General features: G+C 37.5%; 1 protein-coding gene across 3 annotated transcripts in view; it reads right to left on the bottom strand.

Moving 5' to 3' along the window:
- Positions 1 to 18,877, bottom strand: part of ZNF292 (zinc finger protein 292) — a 96,589-nt gene that overhangs the window by 40,849 nt on the left and 36,863 nt on the right. For 2 of the 3 annotated variants that reach the window (XM_044924265.2, XM_006041743.4), the window contains 2 exons: positions 1,307 to 1,461; positions 1,036 to 1,114 (listed from right to left, as the gene is read on the bottom strand). In XM_044924265.2, the coding sequence (XP_044780200.2) occupies positions 1,036 to 1,114; positions 1,307 to 1,461 (234 nt within the window). Of the gene's footprint in view, positions 1 to 1,035; positions 1,115 to 1,306; positions 1,462 to 18,877 lie in introns of those variants that run through there. The other variant, XM_044924266.2, reaches the window with a different exon arrangement.

Below are 18,877 nucleotides of genomic sequence, written 5' to 3'. Positions count from 1 at the left end.
GATCAAAAAGTTAGTTGCAATGTGACAAACAGGACAAGACACTTTCAACAGTTATTAAGTATCTCTATGTGTAAAATACTATGTGAAATCCTATGGTATAAAGACAGGAATCCTATCTTCAAGAATTTTGCACTTGACATAGATTTTAATATTTAATATTAAAACAGAAAAGTTGACTTTTCTGCCTAACTATAGTTTATTTCACATGCTTCTAAAATCTGAGACTAATCTACTTTTATATTTCTTCTATGGAAAAACATAAGGCCAAAAGGTATTTTAAGAACTCTGGCTAGAGGAATAGAGAGACAACTATACTTTCTGAGATTAGCTGGCAGGAACATTCTTTTAAACTAACCAATTAATCAAAATTTACTCGAAGCTATAATATATCCAGCACAATCTAGTGCTTAAACAAAATTTAATATTCTTGAAATACTCCAAAACAACTAAGTGCTAAACTATGTAGTACTTTTATAAGTAGAATAACAGCACTAAGTAAAAGAGATAAAGCATGTGTTTTCAGATACAGGAGAAAAAGTATGGGCTATGGAATAAAGAATCTTGGTTCAAATTACTACTCTGATATTAGCTGTATAAGTATGGGCCAATAAATACTGTAGAATTGAGCCTCAGTTTCCTCACCTTTAAAATGGGAAAAATATACCTACCCCCACAAAGTTTTCATAAGGATTAAATGAGATATGTTAAATTCTTATAAAGCACACCACAATTTTCAGCAATTAAACTGTTTCTAAACACAAATGAGGGCATTTTCTTTTGTGTTCTTTTACTGCTGTGGCAAAGTTCTAATGTGATCTTAAAGAACTGTGCAATACTCAATCTACTTAAATGTATATATTCATTTAATAAACATCTTGAGTACTGACTATGTGCAAGTCATCACTGTTAATAAGAACAGCAATTAATGTTTGTCATCACTTAAATCTTTTAAATTTTAACTAAATAATTTATTCAGAATAAAGAAAATCGCCATAAGATATACCTATGTTAAATCTAGTAGGTAAATAGTCTCACCTGCACCAGTGTCTGAAATTGCTCCCACTGCTTATCAGATAATTCAACAGGCAGACACAGCAAAAGTTCAACACAGCTTCTAAAAAACAAGAAGTTGTAAGGATACAAATAATTATTAAAATTTAAAGTAAAATAAGATAAATAATTCTAATATTATCAGTAGAGCCTCCATAATGAATCTATTTAAAATTAAACTATCATAAGACCTGAGATGCAGAGTTAAAACAAAAAGCTTAATCTAAGTTTTTTATTTACTCAAAAGTTTACTCACAATGCCAAGCGTTCCAGAACCAAAGCTACATTTTCACATTCAGAGGTAAGATAAGGTCGGGCTTTAACGTAACTTTGGATAGCCACTGTGTATACCTCCAATAAAGGTAAAGGATCTTCTGAAGTTTTCCATTTCTCTGCATATTCAAGGAGTGTCTGTTTGGAAGGAATAATAAAAAGTATTCAATGTAAATCAAAATACAGATTGACAAATCAACTGTTTTTCTTTCCTCCCCAGGAAATTTTGAAAAACAACTTTATTTTATAAAAACAAAAAGCAGTTTATACTGATTAAAATACTAAAAGTAATAAAGCCATAATCCAGCAGCTCTTTGTAGGAGAAAATAATAGTGTTAATTCATCCAAAAATAGCATCATTTCATGAAGTCTGGTTTTAAATAGTGTAAGCATTCTCTTCTATCTTTCTGAGTCAAAATGCCATCTTTCACCCCCAAATTTCAGAGATTTAAAAGTTATTTTAAAAAGAAGATGTGTGGGCAAGTTATATTTGAGCAGGCATGCAGTGAAGAATTTCAAATATTTATGTTTTCTATTTTTCATTCAAGGAACATAAAACTCAACATCTAACAATAAATGAATCACATTATGGCCAGAAAAGACATGAAGTATTTTCAGTTATAAAAAATTACTGTTTTATGACAAGTTTTACCATTAAAAAAATGAATCTAAAGATGTTCAACATACATAAAATCATTATTAAAGACTTAATGATTATAAGTTCAAGAAATTTTTATAATAAAGCGCTTATTTTTTAAAATAAAGAACACTATTCCTTAATGAAGTAGAGTTCAAATATTTCACCTCATCAAAATTATTACAAGGAAAATCAAAATGCTGTTTATCCTACAGAAGTAAGAAATGGAAGAAACTGGCAGCAGTAATTAGACACACACCTGTTCTACAACTATTAAAATAGTTAACTTACTAAAAACTATCTAAAAGGTTCTACAATTATGCTAAATGAAGTAGAACTCTAATTAAATGTTTTTATAATATAGAAGATGGCCACAATTAGTGGCCTTCTCACACTTCAAGGTTTAAGACTCATCAACACATGGCAAATTTAGGTGCTATTTCCTAGAAAAGAGGGCATCTTGAAGGAATACTCCATGAGGTCCTGCTTGTATCCTCTGGCATACAGAGGAAGCTTTTTAAAACTGTGCAAGGAGGAAAGTAGGAAGGACAGAATTATATTTTACTATCAAACACTCAAAAGAAAACACTTATTACCTTGTCCTCTCTACAACCCTATAACTACTAGAAGTAGTAAGCCATCAAAGAGGAGGAAGAATAGAAAAGGTAATCTGGTGAACTGAAGAACAACATAGTAACAAGTTACTTTTTCTGAGTATATATATTCCTAAACCCAGACCCTCTCCAAGTTGGACAGAAGTACAAATTACCTGAAGGCCTAGTCCTTGGAACTGGCATGTGAAACAAGAGCAGTCTTGTGGGATTGAGCCCTTTACCTGTGGAGTATGACCTAATTGAATTGAATTGTAGGACATCTATTTGGTGTTAAAAGAGTCTGAGAAGTGGTACTAGAAAAAATACCACGTGTTTATAGAGTTGTCAGTACAAATCTCTCTCAATAGGACTTGGAAAAATCAAAACAAAACCTACCAATTGAATGGAAAAAATCTGCATTCTGGAATGGTCTTGTGATTATCCTTCTACTTCTAGGAATAAAACTCAGCAGATGTTCTGTGTCTAAAAAACGTTAAATGTGCAAATGTTGTCATGGTTGGTTTTAGTGTTTTCCTTGGTTATGCAGGAGACATAAGAGACTCGGGTTCGATCCCTGGGTCAGAAAGATCCCCTGGAGAAGAGAATGGCTACCCACTCCAGTATTATTGCCTGGGCAATTCCATGGACAGAGGAGCCTGCTAGGCTACAGTCTCCAGGGTCACAAAGAGTCAGACACACTGAGTGTTTAACACTTCACTTTGGTTATTTTATGATATGATGATATGATGCAGGATGACTTCACTCACACATTCAAGTTTTTTGAAATTAACACCAATCATGAACAGTATGAAAAGGCAAAAGGACAGGACGCTGAAAAGATGAACTTCCCAGGTCGGTAGGTGCCCAATATGCTACTGGAGATCAGTGGAAAATAACTCTAGAAAGAATGAAGAGACAGAGCCAAAGCAAAAACAACACCCAGTTGTGGATGTGACTGGTGATGGAAGTACAGTCCGATGCTGTAAAGAGCAATATTGCATAGGAACCTGGAATGGTAGGTCCATGAATCAAGGCAAACTGGAAGTGGTCAAACAGGAGATGGCAAGAGTGAACATCAACATTTTAGGAATCGGCGAACTAAAATGGACTGGAATGCATGAATTCCAGATGAACTCAGATGACCATTATATCTACTACTGTGGGCAAGAATCCCTTAGAAGAAATAGAGTAGCGATCACAGTCAACAGAAGAGTCTGAAATGCAGAATGTTCAATATTGCAGTAATTCAAGTCTATGCCCTGACCAGTAATGCTGAAGTTGAACAGTTCTATGAAGACCTATAAGACCTTCTGGAACTAACACCCCCAAAATATGTCCTTTTCATTACAGGGGACTGGAATGCAGAAGTAGGAAGTCAAAAGATACCTGGAGTAACAGGCAAATTTGGCTTTGGGAGTACAAAACGAAGCAGGGTAAAGGCTAACAGAGTTGTGCCAGGAGTACGCACGGGTCACAGCAAACACTCTCTTCCAACAACACAAGAGACGACGCTACACGTGGACATCACCAGGTGGTCAATACTGAAATCAGACTGATAATATTCTTTGCAGCCAAAAATGGAAAAGCTCTCTACAGTCAGTAAAAACAGTGGCTCAGATCATGAACTCTTTATTGCAAAATTCATACTTAAATTGAAGAAAATAGGGAAAACCACTAAGACCATTCAGATATGATGACCTAAATCAAATCCCTTACGATTATACAGTGGAAGTAAACAAATAGAGTCTGTGGAAAATTCTTAAAGAAATGGGAATAATCAGACCATCTGACCTGCCTCTTGAGAAACCTGTATGCAGATCAGGAAGCAACAGTTAGAACTGGACGTGGAACAACAGACTGGTTCCAAACGGGAAAAGGAGTACGTCAAGGCTGTACGTTGTCACCCTGTTTATTTAACTTCTATGCAGAGTACATCATGAGAAACGCTGGGCTGGAAGCACAAGCTGGAATCAAGATCACCGGGAGAATTATCAATAATCTCAGATATGCAAATGACACCACCCTTATGGCAGAAAGTGAAGAAGAACTAAAGAGCCTCTTGATGAAAGTGAAAAAGGAGAGTGAAAAAGTTGGCTTAAAACTCAACATTCAGAAAACTAAGATCATGGCATCTGGTTCCATAACTTCATGGCAAATAGATGGGGAAACAATGGAAACAGTGACAGACTTTATTTTTTGAGGCTCTAAAATCTCTGCAGATGGTAACTGCAGCCATGAAATTAAAGGATGCTTGCTCCTTGGAAGAAAAGTTATGCCCAACCTAGACAGTATATTAAAAAGCAGAGACATCACTTTGCCAACAAAGGTCGATCTAGTCAAAGCTATGGTTTTTCTGGTAGTCATGTATGGATGTGAGAGTTGGACTATAGAGAAAGCTGAGTGCTGAAGAATCGATGCTTTTGAACTGTGGTGTTGGCGAAGACTCTTGAGAGTCCCTTGGACTGCAAGGAGATCCAACCAGTCCATCCTAAAGGAAATCAAAGGCTGAGGCTGAAACTCCAATACTTTGGCCACCTGATGTGAAGAACTGACTCATTGGAAAAGACCCTGACGCTGGAAAAGATTGAAGGCGGGAGAAGAAGGGGGATGACAAAGGATGAGAGAACTGGATGGCATCACTGACTCAATGGACATGAGTTTGAGTAAACTCTGGGAGTTGGTGATGGACAGGGAGGCTGGGAATGCTGCAGTCCATGGGGTTGCAAAGAGTCGGACACGACTGAGCAGCTGAACTGAACTGATGCGTATAATTCTTACTTCACCTAGCACCTGTCTCTCTACTGAAGATCATTAAACATTATTTTCCTTTTTCTGGAAAAAGAAGTGTAGATGTCAAGGAATTTCATGCCTGGCAAATGTTAATATGGGTTTGATCAAACACTTAGGTTTCCCCTATTAGTTCTCTTGCAGTAATGAATCAATCTTGTAATAGTTGTAACTTTTCCTGGAAAAGAAAATAATGTACTGAGTTCCCAAAAGTTTTGAAGTTATAAGTTTCTTCCTTTTCTTGTCTCCCAATCAATCCCCTTCCAAAAAAAACCTTAAAAAACTATATATATCTACATGTGTGTATATATATGTACATTTTGCCCAGGCTCTACATTTCTTGATATATCTGGCTCTGCACAGGGTATTTAATGCATTACCTTTTTTCCTTTACATAAGTGAGTTCTACTGTCCTGAGGTGAAACATTTCTTAACTTTAGTTATAACCAAAGATGAGTTATTTTAGGTATAACAGGGTCTGAACTGATGAGAAAAATAACTGACAAATCACAGAATGTTAGAACCATAAAGCACCTTAAAAATTATATATTTTCACTTCATTTATAGATGAAGAAAGAGGGAGAGAAAGAGTCTCGTGAAAAGCAGAGCTCTTAGGTGGCTGCTTAGTGGTCTGGGACTAAGTGTATTAATAACTGGGGAAAGGGTAGAAGAAAAGGATCACAGCAGATGATGAGATGGTATGAAAAAGAAAACTAACGACATGCTCATACTGATGACTTACAGGGGAATAAGTTTCAAAGTTGGTTTAAAAAACAAATACCTATTTTTACAAAGCTATGAGATGATATTCAAGCTGGTTAGTGTACTGATAGTAGAGCTTCCTTTGTTTCCCAAGACACTAAAATTAGTAGAACCACTGTGGAACTGGAAGCATTCCCAACATGACTGGCTAATAAATAACGCTTTCTTCAACTAAAAAAGTTATTTATATCTACTGCCTTAATCTATACAAAACCTTCCATTTCAGGCAGGAATTCCAGAATAATATTCTTTACGCATAATCAGAATAGATCTTAAATATCACTTAATTTTGTTTTATGAAGTTGAGTGACCTGCAATTCGAATATTAACTGAATCAGTAATTAGCAAAGCCAGGTAGCCTCACTCTCTATGAAACATTCTGTCCACTCACATACTGTTTGTGGCAATGTCACAGAACTGTAAATCTGAAGATTACTTTATTATTTCAATTATTCCTCCTAACTTTATGAGGTTATGGACTATTTATCCAATTTGCCAGCCATATTTCAGGTGAAAGTAAGAAAATCCAACTCAAGGCAGCAGAATCAGTAAGAAAAGTTTCACACATAATAAGAAATTTAGAGGAAGGACAGGTTGCGGGACTGGCTAGTTCAGCAGCTCAACAATGTCTCCAAGGACCCATCTCTGCCTTCACTCTGCCATCCTCAGGTGGTACTCCCACCCAATCCCCAGGTCTCAGCAATAGCCAGAAGATGAGACCACCACTTCATGTCAATCTTTTTAAGGAACAAAGAAACCTTTTCCAGAAACCACAAGCTCAATTCTATCAGTAAATTTTTCCTCAGGTCTCAATGACCAGAATTTCATCACATGCCTATGCCAAAAATCACAGAGCCATTAAGAGAAAATGGATACATGTGTATGTATGACTGAGTCCCTTTGCTGTCCACCTGAAACTATTACAACATGGTTAATCTGCTATACTCCAATACAAAATAAAGTTAAAAAAAAAATCACACAGTATAAAGGAACTCCATGGTTGACTTTTAAACCAATCAAATGGCACTCTCCAAGGTTCCTATTTTAAAATCAAAATGTGTGAGCAAAATCAGGGTTCTATTACAAGTGGGGACGGCCTAAACCTCACACTTTGGTTGTCCCTCCAATGATCTTGTGTTCAAGAATGAGTAAGTCTGTGTGCCTGTGTGTGGTGCTTTTATATTTATATATACATACAGAAATGAACAAAGATAAAAGTTATCATGAACTGGTTTGGAGAGGCATATGGGAGGAAATAGTATAGAAGAGATAGGAAAAGAAATCTGTAAGTTTTCCTACAAGGCATAGACTGCTTCCATTAATGAGTAAACTATAAGTTTAGTAAGCAAATTTAAACCTGTGGTCTATGAAGAATGGCTTCCTTGGTAGCTCAGAGTCCACCTGAAATGTGGGATACCTGGGTTTAATCCCTGGGTTGGGAAGATCCCCTGGAGGTGGGCATGGCGATCTACTCCAGTATTCTTCCCTAGAGAATCCCCATAGACAGAGGAGCCTGGGTGGCTACAATCCATAGGGTTGCAAAGAGTCAGACACAACTGAGCAACTAAGCACAGCACAGCTTGAAGAATGACTGATGGAACTAAGGGTCAGATGCTTAATGTGGGAAATAAACAACATTTACTGAATATTTACTATATACCAGACATGTAATACCTATTACCAATTAGATAAATTACAGTCATATGCTGGTATTAAAATGGACAAAGGTATAAAATAAATAAGTCCTAAGATCACAGAACTAGACACAGAGAGGAGATTCAAACCTTAGTAGTCTGACTTCAGAGCCCAAATTCTCAAATACTGTGCTCCACATTTCTAGAAAAATAAAGCGCTGATTCAGAGCCAAAGTAACAAATCTGAAGACTTGTCGCACAAAACCAGAGTTTTAGTCTTATTCTTTGTGGTCTCACAGGATAATCCAAGACCACTAGGTTAAAAGTTTTAAGATAAATCTCTGCTTCCTATCAGACTGACCATGCAACAGAGTTAACTAAAAATTGAGCAGGTTGGCCTCCTGGGACAGGAGGATCTATCACTGAAGTTACCCAAGCAGCAGCAAAATGGCTCTGAGTTTAGAATGCAATAAATAAAGGAGTCATACTTAGGGAGACACATTCCATCATGCCAAAAGAGACTATACTAGTGGGGATCGGGGGGAGTCCCTAAACTGGTGATTCACAGAGGTTTTGACTGATGGGCATATTGTTTACACATTATTTTAGCTTCTAACATTTAGAAATCATAAGTTTACAGAGAATTTGGATTTCTAATTTTTTTTAATTTGGAAAATTTGGAATCCTTGGGTTCATAGTCCAGCCCTGCAACAACTGGTTGAAGCTGAGGCACTAGTTCTCTGGTTGCTGGAATCCTCACCTAGCGTCTCCCTCTTGAAGGGACCTAGTGGATTCCCACAAGTTAACTATTGCCATCACCCCAATTCTGTGTATTAGGCAGCAAGCCTGGGATCTGAGAAAGAAATACAAGCAAAAGAAAGGTTAAAGGGTCATATTCCAGCAGGATCTCTAAAACAGTGTTTCTCAACCTCTTTTTCATTCTCATCTGCTCCTATGGAGACTTAACTTTTTTCCCTAACTCGCCCTCACCCCCAATGAAACTGTAAGACCACAAATGTACCATATATCTGTTTATGGACCACATACTACTATGATATCTAAAATTCTTTTTACTCCCTGAGAACCAATTTTGTTCCCTAGGGAACAAAAATGCACATTCAATATTCTGGCCAAGCTGATTTATTATTATCTAAATCAGCAGAGACCAGAATATCTATAGGGATAACAACAGTATAGATTGTAACTTCCAGAAGCTTCATTTAGTTCCTCTCATGATTATTAGGAGAAAAAAACAAAAGAAGAACAAATCCACAGGAGTGTTCAATCTAATAAGCATGAGGATTAAATTACACTATTGTGCTATGTAAAGATAAGACTGGAGTGTTGGATATGTCTATATTGTTAAAAACATGGTCCAATTTCAGTTTACATCTATGATTCTCCAGAGCACATGTTTTCAAAATTTTGACCTCATAACCCTTTACTTTCTTAAAAATTACTGAGAAATCCAAAGTGTTTATGAAGGCTGTAACTACTGATTTTCACCACATGAGAATTAGAAATGAAAACTGAGATGTTTAATTATATACTTATAAATGGATTTTAAATAACAAGAAACTCATCCTATATTACTATCAACACGGTATTTTTAATGAAAAATCTTTTTCAAAAAATTAGAAGAGTGGCCTTTTTACATTTTTCAAATCTCTTCAATGTTTGACTTAACAGAAAAGAGGAGGATTCCCGTATCTATCTCTGCATTTAATCTGCTGCAATATCACATATCATGTAACCTCCAGAAAACTCCACTGGACAGAAGTGGAAGAAATAACAGGGTTTTCAATTTTTTGTACCCACTGAGCATGAGTGTGGGTGATACTCTTTCAGAATTTCAAACTTGCTAAATGTTACTTTAAGGTTTTGTGTGAAAACGGTGGATCTAGACACATACAATTTGTACTTTGCTCCCTTCAAACCTCACTAAACCAAGAGTGATTTTTTTTTAAGTGACATAAACTTACAAGGACTAAGAAAACAGAAGTAAGGGAAAGATAAACAAAACTTTAAACACTGGAAAGCATATGTAAGATTAGCACTCTGAGAAAAATGACTCCTAAGTAGGGTTTAGGTAAAGACCTAATTCTTCGCAATCACCAAAGGGCTCCAGAACCAGAGCATTTGGTGCCTCTGGCAATGAGGCAAAGGTGAGACCGAGAATGACAGGACTGTGTAGGCAGGTGGCCCCTCTGATTTCTGCATCCCTCTCTATAGTTAGGTGACCCAAGCTGGGCACCACCACAATCCCCAGTAGTTTATTCTGGAGAGAAGTAGAGGGGAAAAAAGATATCTGCATGAGATGAGGGGAGCATTCAGTTCAGTTCAATAGCTTCAGTCGTGTCTGACTCTTTGCAACCCCATGGACTGCAGCACGCCAGGCCTCCCTGTCCATCACCAACTCCCTGAGCTTGCTCAAACTCATGTCCATCGAATTGGTGATGCCATCCAACCATCTCATCCTCTGGCATCCCCTTCTATCCCACCTTCAATCTTTACAAGAATCAGGGTCTTTTCAAATGAGTTAGTTCTTCAGCATCAGGTGGCCAAAGTATCTGGAGTTTCAGTTTCAGCATCAGTCCTTCCAATGAATATTCATGACTGATTTCCTTTAGGATGGACTGGTTGGATCTCCTTGCAGTCCAAGGGACTCTCAAGAGTCTTCTCCAACACCACAGTTCAAAAGCATCGATTCTTCAGCACTCAGCTTTCTCTATAGTCCAACTCTCACATCCATACATGACTACTGGAAAAACCATAGCTTTGACTAGATGGACCTTTGTTGGCAAAGTGATGTCTCTGCTTTTTAATATACTGTCTAGGTTGGGCATAACTTTTCTTCCAAAGAGCAAGCATCCTTTAATTTCATGGCTGCAGTCACCATCTGCAGTGATTTTAGAGCCTCAAAAAATAAAGTCTGTCACTGTTGCCACTGTTTCCCCATCTATGTGCCATGAAGTGATGGGACCAGATGCCATGATCTTAGTTTTCTGAATGTTGAGTTTTAAGCCAACTTTTTCACTCTCCTTTTTCACTTTCATCAAGAGGCTCTTTAGTTCTTCTTCACTTTCTGCCATAAGGGTGGTGTCATTTGCATATCTGAGGTTATTGACATTTGTCCCGGCAATCTTGATTCCAGCTTGTGCTTCTTCCAGCCCAGCATTTCTCATGATGTATACTCTGCATAGAAGTTAAATAAGCAGGGTGACAATATACAGCCTTGAGGCACTCCTTTTCCTATTTGGAACCAGTCTGTTGTTCCATGTCCAGTTCTAACTGTTGCTTCCCGACCTGCATACAGGTTTCTCAAGAGGCAGATCAGGTGGTCTGGTATCCCCATTTCTTTCAGAATTTTCCACAGTTTATGGTGATCCACACAGTCAAAGGCTTTGGCATAGTCAATAAAGCAGAAATAGATGTTTTTCTGCAACTCTTTTGCTTTTTCAATAATTTAATGGATGTTGGCAATTTGATCTCTGGTTCCTTTGCTTTTTCTAAATCCAGCTTGAAGATGTGGAAGTTCATGGTTCACATACTGTTGAAGCCTGGCTTGGAAAATTTTGAGCATTACTTTACTAGCGTGTGAGATGAGTACAACTGTGTGGTAGTTTAAGCATTCTTTGGCATTGCTATTCTTTGGGATCGGAATGAAAATTGACCTTTTCCAGTCCTGTGGCCACTGCTGAGTTTTCCAAATACAGACTATAGAGACAACCTCCCTTCTTGAGTTCCTTTCTCCTCAAAATTGCCAAAATCTCCTTAGCTGAGTCATTCTCAGGAAATTCAAGAGAAAAGACCCAAAGATTCTGAAACAAAGTCTTCCACCATGAAAAGACAACAGCTGAATCCCCTTATGGTGAAGGTCACAACAAATCCCACTTGGAGTTCTCAGTCGGTTTATTGGTAGTATACCTTTAAATGGGGCTTCCCAGGTGACTCAGTGGAAAGAATCCACCTGCCAATGCAGTTTTCTCTGGTCAGAAAGATTCCTGGCGAAGGATATGGCAACCCACTCCAGTATTCCAGTCTAGAAAATCCCATGGACAGAGGAGCCTAGTGGGCTACAGTCCATGGTGTTGCAGAGTTGAACATGACTGAGCACTCATGCACACACACACCCCTTTAAAGAAAGGTAACCAAGGACCACTCAAGAGGTTAAAACATATTAGTTTAAAAGGAAACTTGGAGTATACAAGAAGACAAAATTTCAAGAAACTATCATTACTATTTAGGGGTCAGAGAATGTATTAGACCTATGAATAAAAATACCATATCATAAAGGAATATTTATAGAAAAAAGATTTAAATTAAAAATATAATAGCAGAAATGAAAACCTCAATCAAAGAGTTGGAAGGTAAATTCAGGAAATTTACCCCCAAATTAAAAGGCATAGTAAAGAAAAGATAAGAAGATCTGGAGAAGAGCACTAGAGATCTCAAAATCAACAACAGGAATTCCAGAAATTAGAACAGAAAAACGGAGGGGAAGAAATCAAAGAACTAATTCGAGTTAATTTCCTAGAATCTAAGGACACAAATTCTAAGAATTGAAAGACCCACTGAGTGTGCAGCACAATCACTTAAATTAGACCTGTATCAAAGCACTACTTCATAGAATTCTGACACTCAAGGACAGAAAAGATCAAAACAAGCTTCAGACAAGACTGGGGGCAGAACAGAATTCTTAATAGCAACACTGGAGCCAAAGGAAAATGAGGTACTCCATTAAAAACTGAAGGGGAATCATTTCTGCCCAACTACCACAGGTATTAAGACGGAAAAGTCATTTTCAGACATGCAAGTTCTCAAAAAGTTCAACTTGTAGGCATATTTTTTGTCACAATGCTATGAAGAGAGAATTTCATCAAAATGAGGGGAGATAAACCAAGGAAGGAATGAAAATGATATCTAGGAACAAGGGAAACAGGAGAGAGGTAAAGAAGAAACATCCCAAGAAGACAATGGGCCTGAAAAACAACTATCACATATTAGATGACTCTGGGACCAATTTCCTCAAGATGAACTTAACAGACTACCTAACGTGCCTGAATAAGCTGAGAGGAGATTTATACAACTGAGGGAGAGTCTGGATTGCATTAGTGAGATAAACATAGAATATTCAGCTAAGAAAATAAGGTAATTTAAATATATTAACCTTTACTCAGCAATTAGAGAATGCACATCTTTAAAAATGCAAAGCATTTACAAAAACTGACTCCACACTACGCCACAGTCACAAAAATAACTAAGAATATTATACATTTCACATTCTTTGAACACAAAGCAATGTTAGAAAATATTAACAAGATACACCTACAAAGAAAACTACAAATTTGAAAGTTTTTAAGAGCATTTCTTTTTTTAAAAGAATTTTTATTTTATATTGGAGTACAGTTGAGTAACAAAGCTGTGTTAGGTTTCAGGTGTACAGTGATGTGATTCAGTTATACATGTTATCTACTCTTTTTCCAAGTTCTTTTCCCATTTAGGTTATTACAGAATATTGAGAAGAGTTCCTCGTGCTAGGTCCTTGTTGGTTATCTATTTTAAATATAGGAGTGTGTACATGTTAACCCCGAATTCCAAATCTATCCCTCCCTCATGTGTATTTCTAAATCATGGGTTGAAGAAATCATAATAGAAATCAGAGACTACTCAGATTTAAATTATAGCCAAAATATATAAAAATCTGCAGGATGCAGCTAAAGCAATCTTAAGAGGGAAATTTATAGATGCATATGTTTGTACTTTAAGTTATGCTATAGCTTAAAAAAACATGCAAATTTGTTCCAACACAGTATGAGCAAAACATTAATCTTCTATTTGCATATGTGTAACTTTTTTAGTGAGAAACATTAGGTGAAACTAGAAAACTACACCCGGCTGAACTAAGCTGTGTAGGAAAACAGAAAATGCACACAACTCAAATATGTACCAGCTATGTCAGTTCACCAGGTGTGTGATGAGCCATAACTATCCACACATGGTTTCAACTTTCTGTCCAATTTCAGAGAATTCTCTTCCCACCACCTCACCGACAAACTGCAACCCTTCTGAAACCACTCCTACAAAGTATAGGTCTTTTTCAAGGTAAAGCACCACGTTTATCTTAGTTATGTATGTCTTAACCACTAGATATAAAATTGTACTGCAGTTCTTACAAGCCTCCATGGGTGACACTGATGAAGTTTTGAGTGTTGTACCTTTAACCCCATTTCCCCTATAAGCCTTGTGATTTTTGTTGTGCAATTCTGCACAGCAAAGTGATTGGCAGTAATACTTACGTTGTGATAAAGCTAAACTGGCTGCATTAGAAAAAGACCAAATGAAAAGTCAGAGAATATTGAGACAGAGAAATCTGAAGATATATTGTAATCAGACAATATTATTATTATTGTGTCAGTATTAAATTTCCTGAGTGTGATGACTGCATTTTTTGGACTTAAGAGAGAAACACAAGGGAGCAATGTCACGATGCCTAACTCTAAAGAATTCAAGGGAAAAAAAGAGAATTAAAGCATGAGACAAAATACATATAGCAAAATGCTAACACTGGGCATTCAGTGTACTATCCTTGTACTTCTTCTATAATAAAAAGCTTGGAAAAGCAAAACACTGGGGATGGCAAGTGGCAGACTAAATTCCTCACTCTTTGTATCCACACTTTTTCACATGACTTTGGAATACTTCTCTCAGAATGGCAGAGAATATTTTCCTACCCCACGTGACTTGTTTTAACAGAGTGTGGCAGAAGTGATAGTACGTTATCTATGAGTTTAAGAATCTTGCTCCTTTGTATGCTTCTACCATCAAAAGGAGGTGTGTCCAAATTAGCCTGCTGTTCCAGGAAGATGAGAACATGTCATCCCTGTTGCTCTAGGGAGCAACCACCCTCTATCTGTTGAGACCACCCTCTATCAGTTGACATCCAGTCAACCTTAAACCTGTGTATGACTTCAGCCAAGGCCAGCAGATTGCCTTGCCAACCCTGTCCTGACTTCAGATAAATGAGCAATATATATTATCAGATGTCACTAGGGTTTTGTGGTTATTACACAGAATTTTGTCAAAACAACTAAGTAGTTAATTAGACAAAGAGAATAAATTCAAAGAAAGCATAAAAATTTTAAAGTAATAAAAAATATGAGCAGACGTATAAGAAATAGAAAATAAAAATGCAACAAAGAGGATCAACAAAACCAAACATTGGTCATCTGAAAAGACTTTAAAAAAAAAAAAAAAAAAATCCTCAGGCAAAAGTAATCAAGAAAAAAGAGAAGGTACAAATAGACTTAGGAATGAGAAAGGGACCAAAACTACAGAATACAAGTTTTTTTTTTTTAATCTTAATACACTGTTATTCCTTATTTGAAACAGCTTTAAAAATCTTTTTTTAACTATTTGTTTTTTAATGAAACAGCTTAAAGATATGAATGAAATGGGAAGTGTTTTAGAAAAAGTTACTAAAACTATCTCAATAATAAAGTTTCTTTACTCTCTAAAGAAACTGAATCCATTTTTAAAAAAAGAATCAAGTTGGTTTTCTATAGGAAAATCCAGGAAGTGATCCTTTAGGAAACAGATTGTCTACTAAAGAAACCTTTGGAAGAAAGGAAGGGATAAAGGGAGGGAATAAAAGTTCCCCAAAAGGCTACAAACTTAAAAACCGAATAAACATAATATGAGAAAGGAAAATCACAGACCAATCTCACTTAGTAAACAGATTTTAAAATCCCAAATATTACCCAACCAAATCCTGCAATAAACTCTCAAAATTAAAAAACAAAAAACAAACTGAAACAATCACAAAGTTATAGAAAGTTGAAAACACAGTATAAAGAAAGTTTTTTTCCAGAACTATTTGGGAGTAAGTTGCCAACCTGGTGCTCCATGGCTTTCAAGTATTTAATGTGTATTTCCTACATGATCAGAGTAAGACCATGAGAATCAGGAATAAATAGTACACTACTACCATTTAACTCTCAGACACCACTCAAGTCTGCCAATTATTCCAATGTCATCTTGGACGGAAAAGGATATAGTTCAGAACCATGTTCTGCATTTAGTTGGCATGGTCCCTTCAATCTCTAAGTCCTAAGTGGAACCTTAAAGACTCATTTAGGACTCTTACACTATCAAAGATTAGATGCCAGTTCTTCTTGTAGAAAAGCTGTCAAATTGGATTCGGTGTTTTCTCATAATTTTACCCATGAATTTTGGCAGAAATATCACAGAAGCATGATGATTTCTGCCCACTGGATCCTATCAAGCAACACATGATTTCAATTTGTCCCATTATGGATGATGTTTATGTTGGTCACTTGATTAAGTTAGGGCCTGCCCTCATCAATCACAGAAGGCAATGGCAACCCAATTCAGTACTCTTGCCTGGAAAATCCCATGGATTGGAGGAGCCTGGTAGGCTGCAGTCCATGGGGTCGCTAAGAGTTGGACGCGACTGAGTGACCTCACTTTCCCTTTTCACTTTCATGCATTGGAGAAGGAAATGGCAACCCACTCCAGTGTTCTTGCCTGGAGAATCGCAGGGACGGGGGAGCCTGGTGGGCTGCTGTCTATGGGGTCACACAGAGTCAGACACGACTGAAGCGACTTAGCAGCAGCAGCAGCCGCAGCCCTCATCAATGCTTGGGCTCACCATGCTGCAACTGGCTGTGTATCCAGGTAGTTCTTCCTTCTCTCTCTGCTTAGACACTGATATCCCCTGCCAGGCTGCCCCTATGTGGAAATGCCCCCCTTGTGAAGCCCGAAACCAGACTGCTCTGCCCTTCCCCACCTATACTCATCTTACTTGAGCTCTAAACGCCCACATGCAGCCACCCCTGCAAACTCCCTGTGGAGTCCTCCTCACCCTAATTGGGCTGTGACTCCTGCCCCACAGAGCTGCTCCTCACCCTACCTGGGCTGTGACACTCACCCTGGGCCAATGCAACACCCTGCTACCACCACAGACACCTACTTTGCTCTCCTCTCCGTAAGGAATCAAGGACTGAATTGTTCAAAAAAGGAAATGGGAAGGACTGCAATGTATGCTTTAAATGTATTTTGGACTCAGGAAGATTTATCTTACCAATAAACAGATTTCTCTAATTTTAAACTAATTTATAACAGATTTAAAGGGAAGCTATATGATTATCTCAATAACTACCAAAAAAGGACAGGATAAAAATACAACCCATTCAAGGTAAAGAATAATACAAAACCTTTCTGAAACGAAGAATAAAAGGAGAGCTCTTTAACTCGATAAAATGTATTTAGTAAAAGCCAGGGCAAACCTCATACTTAACAGTGAAATGTTAACAGCATTTCTCTTTAAAGTCAGAAACAAAACAAATGCCTGCTATCACTGCTTCTACTCAACGCTGTAGGCCTCATCAGAGCAATGAGAAAAAGAAACGAATACAATAAAGACTGAAAAGGAAAAATAAAAATGTCATTACTGCAGAAAATGCATACATAAGAAGTCCAAGAGCATTCAGATTAGTTGGAGGATATAAAACTGATAAAAAAATATATCAACTCTATTCACAAGCAAGCTAGTAGAAATATCAGTTAAAAAGACACCATTCACAGTAACTAAATCCATGAGGTACTTAAGAATAAATCTACCTATATATATATATATATAAGATCTTTCCAGGAAAAATTATGAAACTTCATCTAAAGACATAAAAGAAGGCCTGCATAAATGGAGATACTGCATTCATGGATATCAGAAGACAAAATTTTTAAATGGCAGTATGTCCCAAATTCAGAGAAGGCAATGGCACCCTACTCCAGTACTCTTGCTTGGAAAATCCCATGGACGGAGGAGCCTGGTAGGCTGCAGTCCATGGGGTCGCTGAGGGTCGGACCCGACTGAACGACTTCACTTTAACTTTTCACTTTCATGCATTGGAGAAGGAAATGGCAACCCACTCCAGTGTTCTTGCCTGGAGAATCCCAGGGACGGGGGAGCCCGGTGGGCTGCCATTTATGGGGTCGCACAGAGTCGGACACGACTGAAGTGACTTAGCAGCAGCAGCATGTCCTAAATTTAATATAAAAAGTGAAAGGAAGGCTGAAGAAATTCCCCATAAGGATTTTTCATATAACCTGACAAGTTGACTCTAAAATTCACACAAAATGCCAAACCAATTTTGAAAGAGCCAGGTGGGATTATATCCCCTAATCAGATAGAAAGACATCCTAAAGAGATGGAAATTGAGAGTGCATGATATCTGTACAGGTACAGATGACAAAGGAGAACTAGAGGGCTTTAACAGAGTTAAGTATATATGGAAATTTGGGTATATAACAGATGTGCCATTAGTTTTATCAGTGAGAAATATACAGACCATTCCATAGATAATGCTGAAAAAACCAGCTCCTCAGGAGAAAAAAAATTACAATTCCCAGTATATAACAGAATTATATTCCAAATGGATTAAATATAAAATAATCTAAATGTGAAAAGCAATACTTTAAGAATACAGGAGGAGAAGATCTCAAGATCTTGAGAGTATTTCAAAGGACAATGAAGGATTTCTTACACAAGACACAAAACACACAACCAAAAAGGAAGATGCTGACAGCTATAGTTCCACTAGAACTTAGTATTTGGTCCCCAAAACCCCACATAAAATGAAACGCTACAACTGGCAAGAAGTATTTGAAACCCATATTCCCGGGAATACATATTAACATATCCATAATAAAAAGTTCCTCTGAATAGAACTGGTAAAGGAAGTTATTTCCAACTACCAAACTAGTCAGAAGTCTAACTTCAAAAAATCGACTGACACTTATCTGCATCCTTGGCAACTCCCGAGTCTTCCTCAGCATCTCAGGCTGGAGTTTGTCCCTTAATGCTGGTGCTATTTTTGTATCATCTTTCTCCTAAACAGTGAGAACTGAATGAGTCATTCTTCAGTTCAGTTCAGTCGATCAGTCATGTCCGACTCTTTGCAACCCCATGAATTGCAGCACGCCAGGACTCCCTGTCCATCACCAACTCCCGGAGTTCACTCACATCCATCGAGTCAGTGATGCCATCCAACCATCTCATCCTCTGTCATCCCCTTCTCCTCCTGCCCCCAGTCCCTCCCGGCATCAGAGTCTTTTCCAAT

Source organism: Bubalus bubalis, chromosome 10 (genome assembly GCF_019923935.1).
Source record: "Bubalus bubalis isolate 160015118507 breed Murrah chromosome 10, NDDB_SH_1, whole genome shotgun sequence".
Taxonomy (NCBI): domain Eukaryota; kingdom Metazoa; phylum Chordata; class Mammalia; order Artiodactyla; family Bovidae; genus Bubalus; species Bubalus bubalis.
This window is presented reverse-complemented; position numbering and strand designations above follow the sequence as displayed.